This window comes from Populus alba, chromosome 16, assembly GCF_005239225.2.
Source record: "Populus alba chromosome 16, ASM523922v2, whole genome shotgun sequence".
Lineage (NCBI taxonomy): Eukaryota > Viridiplantae > Streptophyta > Magnoliopsida > Malpighiales > Salicaceae > Populus > Populus alba.
The window spans coordinates 15,328,784-15,341,570 of record NC_133299.1 but is presented as its reverse complement, the minus strand read 5'-3'; the positions used below and the strand labels follow the sequence as shown (position 1 = coordinate 15,341,570).

At 30.1% G+C, this 12,787-nt stretch overlaps 1 protein-coding gene across 1 annotated transcript; it reads left to right on the top strand.

Moving 5' to 3' along the window:
• Positions 1-1,015: 1,015 nt before the first annotated feature.
• Positions 1,016-2,892, top strand: LOC118035621 (CBL-interacting serine/threonine-protein kinase 14). The gene has a single exon (XM_035041228.2). It carries the CDS (start codon positions 1,406-1,408, stop codon positions 2,696-2,698), a length of 1,293 nt encoding a protein of 430 aa, XP_034897119.1. The 5' UTR covers positions 1,016-1,405; the 3' UTR covers positions 2,699-2,892.
• The last annotated feature ends 9,895 nt before the right edge of the window (positions 2,893-12,787 follow it).

The window sequence follows — 12,787 nt, the reverse complement described above, 5'->3', positions numbered from 1 at the left end:
TATTTATATAAAATTTTATAAATAAATGAGATTAATGGAAGTGAGTTTGTTAGTATAAATGTATTATATATTTTTTAATTTGATTATTATTCAGCATGTACCATTACCTAACTTATTATTTGGGTAAAAATTTATAATAAAGTTTATGGGAATGTAGTGCAAACCGTGTTTCATTAAAATTTAATTTTTTTAAAAAAAATTATTTTTTATATATTTTAGATGATTTTGATGCGCTGATCTTAAAAATAATTTTTTTAAAATAAAAAAAATATTATTTTAATATATTTTAATATAAAAAAACACTTTAAAAAAGCAATCATAATTATACTCTCAAACAGACACTAGTTAAGTATTTTCCTTTCCATTATTATAAGATAATTGACACAAAATTACTGTTTTATCAATATGTGAATCGAATGGAGGCACATATTTAGCAATAAAATGCAATTTAAAAGGGCCGGATAATAACTTAAAATAAAATAGATAAGATATTAAGAAGGTGTGTTAACTATTTGTGGATTAAACCCAGATTAGAATAATAAAAAACAAGATTTCTTTTCCTCAAATATGAACGAGAGCAAGAATCGTCGTTCTAACTACGGCCATAACCCAAATCTTTTTATTTATTATTATAATTATTTTTTGGGGGAAAATGCACTAGCTCTTGATTTGAACTCAACAATTCTAAATTATAAAATCTAATCAATTAATTAAATACATACGAATAAGATTAATGCTAATTTTGTTTTTATGAAGCTCCAACTTCTGTTTTTTTTCTTTTTATTTTGAGAAATAATACCATCTTCTCATGTAAACAAAAAAAATTATATTTTTTTATATTATCTCATACATGATAGGGTGGATTTGTGAATATGAACTCGATAGGAAAACTCCTGAATATCAAATCTTTATTAAGAAATTATACAAATATAGGTAAAGTTCCAAAAGGTCAAAACTGCCTACACTTTCTTACCTTTTCCTTTCCTTCCGAAACAAACAGCCAATTGGTATATATATAGAGTCTGGGAGAGAGAGACAGAGGCGATAATCCAAATCCTTAATCTCATCTGATTAATTTAGAAACTAATCCTAACACAACACCCAACTTTTCCTCTGTCCAAATTATTTCCCATAATTAGTCTCTTACATTTACGATCTCTGGTACCCCCCTCTCTCTCCCAGCATCAGCATCACATTCACTCCTCCCAGATTTTCCTTAAAACCTCGAAAATCCAAGCTTTACAACTTGCACGGTTACCCATAACCTGCCAAGCATCCCATCTATGCCTTCCCATTACGAAACACCAACTTCTGTCTCTCCTTCAACGATACGGTTCTCAATTTCCATGCAAACCAAACACCGAAACCTTGATCTGTCTTTGTAGCAACTGGGTTTCTTCAAACAATGGAGGTGGTCGGAGAGACACCGCCGGCGTCAGCGGGGGAGGTGAACTTGTTCGGTAAGTACGAACTAGGGAAGCTTCTGGGCTACGGCGCTTTTGCCAAGGTGTACCACGCGAGAAACGTGAGCACGGGTCAAAGCGTAGCCGTCAAAGCAGTCAGCAAGGCGAAGGTGATGAAAGAGGGCTTCGTGGCGCACGTTAAGAGGGAGATCTCTATCATGAGCCGGTTGCGGCATGCGCACATAGTCAGGCTCCATGAAGTTTTGGCCACGAAGGGTAAGGTGTATTTCGTGATGGAGTATGCCAAAGGAGGCGAGTTGTTTACCAAGATTTCGAAAGGGAGGTTCAGTGAAGATCTCAGCCGTCGGTATTTTCAGCAGTTGATCACAGCCGTCGGTTACTGTCACGCGAGGGGTGTTTTCCACCGTGACTTGAAACCTGAGAATCTCTTGCTCGATGAGAATTTTAACTTGAAAATCACGGATTTCGGTCTCAGTGCGGTTACGGAACAGGTCCGGCCCGACGGGCTGTTGCATACTTTGTGCGGCACCCCTGCTTACGTGGCACCTGAACTCTTGGCTAAGAAAGGTTACGATGGAGCTAAGGTGGATATTTGGTCATGCGGTGTCGTTTTGTTTGTGCTGATTGCTGGTTATTTGCCTTTTAATGACACTAATTTGATGGCAATGTACCGGAAGATTTACAAAGGACAGTATCGGTGCCCGAAATGGACGTCTCCTGATTTGAAGAGGCTGCTGTCTCGGCTTTTGGACACGAACCCCGAGACAAGGATCACCATTGATATGATTATTAATGATCCATGGTTTAAAAAGGGTTTCAAAGAGGAGAAAAAACTTTATTTAGATGAATTTGATTTCGACAAGGGGTTCGAGGAAGATGAGGACGAGAAGTCCTTGAATGCATTCGATATAATTTCGTTCTCGTCCGGCTACGATCTGTCCAGGATGTTCAATGAATCCGATACTATGATATTAACAGAGAGGTTCGTGTCGGCCGAGAAGCCGGAGAAAGTCATGGAGAGAATAGAGGAGGTTGCTAGAAAGGAGGGACTAGAAATTGTGAAGAGGAAGAATTGGGGGGCTAAATTGGAAGGGTGGAATGGTAATTTTATAATGATCATTAAGGTTCACCGGTTAACGGATCATCTGGTTATGATTGAAGTGAAGGAAAAGAAATTTAAAATAGGACCTGGACAGGAAACATGGGAAGATAAACTGAAACCACAACTTCGAAGCCTGATTTATCAACCGGAACAGGCTGTTTCCGGTAACTAACGGTGACTTAACATTTGCTGTCACTGTGGTTAGTAATTAATCACCAAATACGGGTAATTTTTTCTAAATTACTCGTGATTTATGTGTAAAATATCAAGGTGGGGTAAACAATCACCGGGTTCTGTGTATTTCTTCTTTTTTTCCCGGAATTTATCATCAATTTGATATGGAAAATCCTCAAGTTGTTTGTGTCTTGCTTTTGCTTAAATATTCTCATAAAACTAGAAGGTTGGAGATCACAGCATCAGCTCCAGTGATTTCTAAATTTTCTTGCAGTGTTGAGGACGACAATTCCTTCATTGCCTTCCAAGTTTCAATTAGTGCCCTTGTCCTCTCGACAAGAATCTGTTTTAGGACAAAGCAATCGTCATTTGGCCACCATCCTTCGATGGCTACAGGCTTTGCTTTGATGATACGTCACGTCAACAGTCCTTCAGATTTAGAATCGTGATTCATTTTGTTTCCTCAAGTGTCTGAAAAAATAATGATTTTCCTTGACAAAAGAATTTAATTGCTAGTTATTTGCACCGAAATAATCTTAATTTAAGCAAGTTTTTTTTTTTTGGTTTATTAACACCATTTGAAAAGAAATAATAAAATAAAATAGTTTGAAACAAATTTGGCATGCATGTGTCGCAATAAAACATAAGATTTAAAGATGTCATGATTTATTAAACATGATATTAAAAAAATTAAACCGACATAAATTACAATGAAAAAAAATAATAAAAGAAATGCTAGAGACACCTTAATGTTTTGATCACAACACTATCAATACCACAAAAAATATCTCAATAAAACAAATCCAATAATATCAAGAAATATAACTAGTAATGAATGTAATGGGTCAAACTCTTCATTCAAATGTAAGTGTATAATTACCATGAGTGGAGAAGAGAGGAAAAAAAAACAAGAAGAAAGAGATCCAAGAATATAAAGATCTCAATAAAATAAATATAACAAGATCATTAACGGTAACTAAAGTGGGTTTATACATGTTGTTGTATGTCAAAGAATTTAATTGCCAATTATTTGCACCAAAATAATCTTAATTTAAACAAAGTATATTTTGTTTATTAACACCATTTGAAAAGAAATAATAAAATAAAATAGTTTGAAACAAATTTGGCATGCATGTGTCACAATAAAAATAAGATTTAAAGATGTCATGATTTATTAAACATGGTATTAAAAAAATCAAACCGATATAAATTGCAATGACAAAAAAAAAAAAGAAGAAAGAAAACACTAGAGACATTTCAATGTTTCGACCACAATACAATCAATACCATCAGAAATATCTTGATAAAACGAATATAATAATATTGAGAAATGTCAAACTCTTCATTCAAAAGGTAAGTAAAGAGAGGGAAAAAAAAATAAAAAGAAAGAGATCTTAAGAACATAAAGATCTTAATAAGATAAATCTAACAAGGTCATCAACGGTAACTAAAGTGGGTTATACATGTCGTTTTATGTCAAAAAAAATTTCTCAACTTAAAAAATTTAGTTGTTAGGTAAAACTCAAATATGATTTATATAATTTTTTAACACACCTCCTCAAATAAAAATTCTTTGAACTTGAAACTTGCATAAACTCACACCGTGTTATTCTCAATTAGATTTTAATTAGAAAAAAAATAAAAATAGTTAGATTTAAACTTTTTTTTTTATTATTAACGTGAGTGTCCGGATTAACTTGTAAATATCTTGATTAATCCAACAAACTCTAAAATTAATAACCATATAAGCCTCCAGTTAAATTTAAACTCTTAAAGAACCCAAAAATAAGTGAGCTAAATGAAGAGTCTTACACCTATAACAAAAGAAGAAGAAGAAGAAAGTTATGCTTGATAACGCGGCAAACGTTCCATTACAATGCAAAATGACAAAATTGAGTTCAATTCGAAGGGACAAGACGTGGTTTCAGTTTCACATCTTTGTTTCCTCCACTTTTAACTGTCCAGTGATCATCTCAAATAAATGGAGGGGCCATAATCCATGCATCAATTATTGAACATGAGCAAAAACTATTCCCTGATTTAATTATATTTAGTGGCGTATCCATTATGAAGATCATTGATAGGTACGTTGTGACCTTTATCATGCTTCCTGCCCAATTATCAAAAATAGTGACACCGAGGCTTCTATATTAGTGGTGGCAAGGGTTTTTTTATTTTTGTATTCTGGGTTCAAGTTTCAGTGTGTATATTTGTTATTTTTACAATATTTTATTTATTTATTAAACTTGCAAAATATTTAATGGATTTATAAATTAATTATGATGGGTGTAAGCTGTACTAGATATCTCAAGTTAAAAAAAAAAAAAGAAAATTAGTGGACGGCAGCGCTGAGCTGAGGTCACGAGGAGTAGGGCCCTGTCCGGGACGAGCAAATTAATAAATCCAAGATGAAAGACAGAGTCTAAACAAGTACAGATTCTCTTGTGCATGGTTCTTGGTTTTATTTTCTTCAGAGGGAAAACTCGACAGGGAAGATCGATAAGCGGTGCAATCAAGCTCTGAACACTGCGGAACCATCACCATCTTGCTTTGCATTTTGAAGCTTCAAGAGTATCCATGGCTGCTCCACCCTTTTCACCTCATATGTATTTGAAGAATCTAATGTAGTTGGGCTCTCAATTTATCATGATGAGATATAGAAAAAAAAAAAAAATCAAAAGTGTTCTCACGCAATGAGTAATTTATCCACCTCAATGAGAGACAATAATGGCCTGGAGAATCATTCAACACTTGGACAAGACAGTGAGCTCCATGGACAAAATGGAGGATTGGGCTCATATTCACTTGTCTCTTTCAAGCTCCACGGGAATTCAACAGTAAAGCCTGGGAAAGTGCATGACTTACTGGGTTGTAATTTACAGGTTATCTTATGATCTATTATTTTTATTTAAAATAATATTGTTTTAGTCTTTTTTTTAAAAAAAGTATCTTAGTATTAACTTGGTTGGATTCAAACTGGAGTTGTTCATGTCAACTTAATCACAAGTTAACTTAGCAAAATCCATGTCGAGATCAGTTCAATTTAAAACCCAACTTAAATCGAGGTGTAAGTCAATTCATAAAACAATTGGTTAGGATATTGGTTATTTGTCAAGCCAATGCATTGTAATGCACTGTCTGATATTAAAAAAAAAAAAAAAAAAAAACAAATTGGGTGGATATGTGTCATCTACCCATTAAAAAACAATTAATTGGATGTGTGGTTCTTGCAAGGCTTGTCTAGGTTGGAAAGCCAAGCTGGGGCATGCTTTTGATTTTGTTTTTGATTTTTGACAAAAAAAATCTCTTTAAATCAATTTATTAAAATAATATTTAAAAAATCATCCAATTATGTCATTAGTTTTAAGAAGATTAGAGCTTTTTTTAATAATATTATCAGGTTTTTTTTTATGAATAATTATGTATTAGCCTACAATGCATAATTGTTTAATATAAATGTTATAAAACCATCTCAATCCAAAAGTTTAAGGTATTAGGTGAGGTTTCATGATATGATTTATATTATTCTCTAACACATTCCCTCAAGTGAAAGCTCTTTAAACTTGAAACTTGCACAAACTCATTTTATCTTGAGCATAATTTTTATCAAATAAATAGGGATGATGAGATTCAAACTCGTGATCACTTGGTCATCAACGCTCTGATACCATATCATAGAATCATCTCAACCCAAAAGCTTAAGCTATTAGATGAGGTCCCATGATATGATTTATATTATTCTCTAACAATAAATTACTTATTAATATTGAACAAAAATAAAATATCTATTTTTATATATTTTTATTAAATTTATTGTTCTTCATATAGATGCTTGCAAATAATTGATTCATTATTTTTTAAAATTTTCTTTTACTGAAACTTTTTTCATTATTATAATAAGTTTTTACTTAAAAAACAATATTTCTCATGAAAAAAAACATGTTTTCATATTTCAAAAAAATTCTCTATAAACAATGCGTGAGCAACATCACTAAGTGTGTGTTAGATTGAACGCTTGTGGCAACTTTTTATATGGAGCCCAACATAAAAACGCAACAAAAGCATGTTTTTGTTGTGTGTTATTTTGTGCTGTCAGGGATTATTATACCCAACAGAAAACGCAATCGCAACCTCTCCGGTGCCCTTATTCAATGGATTCGCGTAAAGGGCAGTGGAATACCTTGTTTTTTAAATTGTTTTTTAATATATATTAAAATAATGTTTTTTAAAATTTTATTTTCAACGTCAACATATTAAAAACAATCCAAAAATATATAAATAATTAATTTAAAACTAAAATAATAAATAAATAAACTTTAAAAGCATGGTACAACCGTAATTAGAGACACCAAGTGAGATGAGTTTGGTTTTTTTAACGGGGTCCATAAAAAAACACCAAAAAACATATATTTATAGCTTTTTAAAAGCCATGAGTTGTGATTAAATAAGTTGTGGCTCCAAAAAATCTCAAAGTCATCTCACCACACATCACTTCCAAAGACACTGGGACCCTATCTTTGGTTCAGCACAACAAAGGGCAGTAGCGGTTCCTCCATTACTACCTCATTCTTTCTCACATGAATTCGGGCATTGCATCAATGGATTAAATATGAGATTTTTCTTCATTAATTATATCTTGGTAGAGCTGATATGGGAAACTTTTATATTATTATTGGAATAATTATCTTTTATTATGTTATTTTGTTAATTGTTAAGATTTTTTAAGTTTTGAAAAAAAAAATTGAAGAGTTCACCACATCATTTATGAAAATTTATATAATTTTTTATCTGATAATTAGATTATATAAAAGTTTTATCATATAATTTTAAAAGTTTAATTATCTAGGCTGTTTCCAACTGTTTTCTTTTTAGGTTCAAATTAGGCTTGGAAGCTACTAATTTTATTTTATTTTTAATTTTCCTTTTCCTTTTGTTTTTCATTTTATTTATATTAGGAATCTCAATTTAACTAGGATTTAACTAATTAGGATATTTTTCTAGTACTTGAAAAAACTTTGTTGAATATTTTTAAAGGAGAATTTTATGAAATAAACCTTTAAAAATGGTTGTAACCTAAAGTTCGAGAACACTAATTTCTTTCTTTACCATTTAGGATTTTAAAAGCTTTAAAAATCTTATTCACGCTATACATTACATCAAAAGCTAGTCATGATTCAATAGCAATATGTGCCCATGATCTCGTATCATGGGCTACTTTCAGCTTAATCTCTGTCCATGTTGTATTATCACTTGTCCCGTGAAAGATTTGAGAAACAAATATCCATGCATGGGACTACCTCAAATGGCAAAGTTTGTAGGGTTTGGTTTGGATTTCAGTGTTCAGTTTCTCGAGCTTTTTATTTTTTTTGGAGCGGAAACATGACAGGGAAGATCCGATACGTGGCACCATCACCAATATCTTGCTTTGCATTTTCAAATTTCAAGAATATCCATGGCTTGTAAGCATTGAGCTCCACCCTTTTCACCTCATATGTGTTCGAAGAATCTAATGTAGTTGAGCTCTCAATTTATCATGATGGAATAAAGAAAAAGAATCAAAAGAGTTCGATAATGATATTTCATGTTGTTGTCTTTGCTCTTTAATGTTTTCCACTCACTCCCATTAGTTCTTGCGTAGTTGCATAATTCCAACAATGAAAATACTGGGAAGAACTTGTTGGTTTACTTGTTTTGGAAAGCTTTATTCATTTTTATTACGTTCCGAATAATTAATTTTATATAATTTCCAATAATTTATATTTATCCACAAAAACAAAGCGTTTAATAATTATAACAAAAGAAAATCAATCATATTTTGGAAATAAATGAATCACGCAATGAGTAATTTATCCACCTCAGTGGGATAATATGGCCAAAATGGAATCATTCAAGACTTGGACAAGACAATGGGCTCCATGGACAAAATGGAGGTTTGGGCTCATATTCACCGGTCTTTTTAATGCTCCAAGGGAATTCAACCATCTTGGTCCCTCCTAGGCCAGAGAGGCCAGATGATTGAATCAAATTTAGGAACACAGTTGTAAAGCCCGTGGCTTACTGCGTTGTAGTTTAAGGGTTATCCAGTCAACTAGGGGTTTATTATTTTAATTCAAAATCATATTGTTTTAGTTTTTTAAAAAACTTTCTTAGTATTGACTCTATTTGATTCAAATTAAGAATAATCATGTCAATTAGATCATGAGTTGACCTAATAAAATCAAATAAATTTGGTTATGTGAATTCTAAGATTAGTTCAAGTTGAAACCTAATTTAAATTAAGATTTAAGTTACAAGTTTTACAAATCAATACATCTAAATCGAGTTCGGTTAGAACATTAAAAAAAGATGTAATGATATTATATTATCTAAACTAATAAGAAAGGGTTATGTATTGTTTCAATTGGTGTGACATAAGATTTTAAGTAAATTGTGGATTGCTATATAATCTAGCCTTTCTTTTTATTTATCATCTTTGGCTTCTCTATTTATCATCTTTAAATAGTTATTCATCTTATCATTAAAAAAAAAAATTATTTGATTTTTCAATGTTATATTAACATCATTTTAAACCTTATAATTTATTTTTGGCTCACATGCTTTATTGTACTTGCGATATTAAAAAATACCTCAATATAAAATGAACATTCAATTTTGTAAAATTTAATTTTAATTTTATCAATTATAAAAAAAAATAAAACAACAAGGATCAAATTTGTTATAGAAAAAAAACAACACTTATTTTATTATATTACTCGAAAAACTAAAGTGGGGTCCCTTGAGTGTTTTACAATTATCATTTTCCATTCCTATTTCTTGAAGATTTCATGTTTCAAAATATCCATTTGTTTTATATCTTGTTCTTAGAATTGAAAAGAAAAAAAACTTGCTGGAAAATGAAAGAGGAGAGAGAAAGTATTTTGTTAACCACATTTCAATTCCTAAAAGGCTAATCACAGTGTCAATAGGTTTATCTTTAATAGAGGCGGTGTTTTTCTTAGACGACCATGCTGTAAAAAGTAGAAGTAATTTATTTTTATTCAATTGTACTTTTTTTTTTTTTTAGTGATTATAGGCTTTTCTAAGTTTTAAAATGGATTTTATTGAGGTTTTCAAATTGCTTAAGGATGAAAACAAGTTAAAAATTAGGTTTTTTTGAATCTAAAAAAATTTGAACCTTCACTTTTTAACCATCTCCAATAATTAAAAGTTAATAAACAAATTAAACGGATATATGTAAACTACCTATTAAAAAACATTAATTAGGCGCGTGGGCTTGGCCAAGCATGCATGGGTTGGAAAGCCAAGTCAAGGCATGCTTGATCTTTATTTAGATATCTCTTTATTTTTGTTTTTGCTTTTTGTTTTGTTTATTTAAAAAAAAAACTTTGGACAAAGAAAATCTCTTTAAATTAATTTATTAAAAATAATATTTAAAAAAATTAGCCAATTGTGTCATTGGTTTTAAGAAGGTTAGAGCTTTTTTTATAAAGATATTATCTGGATTTGTTTTTATGAATAGCTATCTATTAGCCAATTATGAATAATTTTTTAATATAATTTGCTCATTAATATTGAACAAAAATAAAATATCTATTTTTATATAATTGTTTTAAATTTATTGTTCTTCATATAGATGCTTGAAAATAATCAATTTTTTAATTTTCTTTTATTGAATCTTCTTTTTATTATCATAATAAGTTTTTACTTAAAAAACAATGTTTCTCATGAAAAAAAACATGTTTTTCATCAAAATAAAAAAAATATAAATAAAAAAATAGATTCTTGATTAAAAAATATATTTTTTTCTTTTTTTAGTTCAAATCATTATATTTTTTTAATATTTTTTATTTTTTTTTGTTTTTTATTCAAAGAAAAAAAAACATTTTAATATAAAAAAAGTTACATGAATAAAAAAAAATATTTCTCCTTTATAATTTGATTTTTTTTTACTACAAATATTTTTTTTATTATTGTATAATTAGATAAAAATAAAATATTTCAAAAAATTCTCCATAACAATGCATGAGCAACATCGCTAGTTTGTGTTTGGTGAAGTGCTCGTGGCAACTTTTTATATGGAGCTCAACATTAAACGCAACAAAAGCATTTGTCTGTGTTTTTGTGCTATTAGGGATTATACCCAAAAGAAAAACACAACCGCAAACTCTCCATCAAATGGGGCCTAGAGTATGTATTGGAACTTTGGAAGTGAGTTGAGGTGAGATGAATTTTTGTGTTTTTTTGAAAGTACAACTCATTCACAATTCAGACATTATTAAAAGCTATAAATAAATGTTTTTTTGTGTTTTTGTTTTTTTTGAATCCCACTGTAAAACCCAAACTCACCTCACTTGGTGTTTATAATTATAGTTGGATCATGTTTTTTAAAAAATTTGATTTTATTAACTTTAAATTATTTTTTATATATATTTTTAAATTGTTTTGATATGCTGATATCAAAAATAAATTTTAAAAAATAAAAAATATATTACTTTTATATATTTTTAAATAAAAATAATAGTTTAAAACACAATCTCTACAACTAAGTATTCTACATGAATCCATTAAATATGGTAACCCATCCTATCTTTGGTCCGGCACAACAAAGGCCGGTAGCGGTTCCTACATTACCTCATTCTTTCTTATATGTAATGGGGCATTGCATCAATGGATTAAATATGAGATTTTTCTTAATTAATTATATCTTGGTAGAGCTGATATGGGAAACTTTTTTTTATTACTAGAATAATTATTTTTATTATGTTATTTTGTTTATTGCTAAGCATTTTTCAGTTTTGGAAAAGAATTGAAGAGTTTTAATACATAATTTAATGAAAATTTATATAATTTTTTATCTGATTGTTGGATCAGACCAAAATTCCACTAAATAATTTTAAAAGTCTAGTTATATAATGGCACCTTACTTTTCAATTGTTTTTTTTAGACCCAAATTAGGCTAAGAAGCTACTATTTTGATATTTTTAATTTTCCTTTTCTTTTTTGCTTTTATTTATATTAGGAATCTCAATTTAACTAGGATTTAACTAATTAGGATATTTTTCTTGTACTTAAAAAAAAAATTTGTAGACTATTTTTTAAAGGAGAATTTTATGAAATAAATCTTTAAGAATAGTTGCAGCCTTAAGTTTGAGAACACTAATTTCGATCCTTCTTTACCATACAGGGTTTTAAAGCTTTACAAATCTTTTTTTATTTATTTATGTGGGTGTCCGGGCCAGTTTGTGCGCACTATAACTAATTCTATGGCTTACTGAACATCCTGCAAACACAGTGAGCATGTAAGGCACCGCGGGGATGATAGACGTGCACGGTGAAATTTGAACCCAAGATGCAGAGGAAGGAAACAAGTCCCTTCAACCACTGGGCCAAGACCTCAAGTGCAAGCCTTACAAATCTTATTCACCCTTTACATTGCATCAAAAGCTAGTCATGATTCAATAGCAATATGCGCCCATGATCTCGTATCACGGGCTACTTTCATCTTAATGTGTTGATGTTATATTATCACTTGTCCTGATTTGAGAAACAAATACCCGTGGGAATACCTCATGTGTAAAATTTAAGAGTTTTGATACATGGTAGGGTTTGCTACAGTTTCTCGTACTTTTCAGTGCAAATAATTTCAGGTTTTTGCTGTATGTTTAGGTGGTGTTTGGGAGTATTTTTGTGATTGTTTTTTACTTAAAAATATATCAAAATAATATATATTTTTTATTTTTTAAAATTTATTTTTTGACATTATTCCATTAAAATTATACGAAAAATAAATAAAACATTAATTTAAAGAAAAAAAATAAAAAATTTAAATTTTATTTTTAAAATATTTTTTAAATACGAGAACAAACAAGAAATTCTTCTTGGTGATTCATTACCTCATGAAGTTGCCAACCTATGATAGGAGGAAACAACAAAGTAGAAAAGGATAGGAGGAACGAGTGCCTCTTAAACTAATACATTTACGATTGTTTTATATGCTCATTTCTTTTCTTTTGTCTCCTCTTTGTGGATCACAAGGTAAAAAAAAAGGGTTTGAGCTTAATACACTCCTCCTCTTTAGTTTCGTCTT

Bases quoted from the DNA above. Each gene is read 5' to 3' on its own strand.
- LOC118035621 (XM_035041228.2), top strand. From the start codon at position 1,406: ATGGAGGTGGTCGGAGAGACACCGCCGGCGTCAGCGGGGGAGGTGAAC.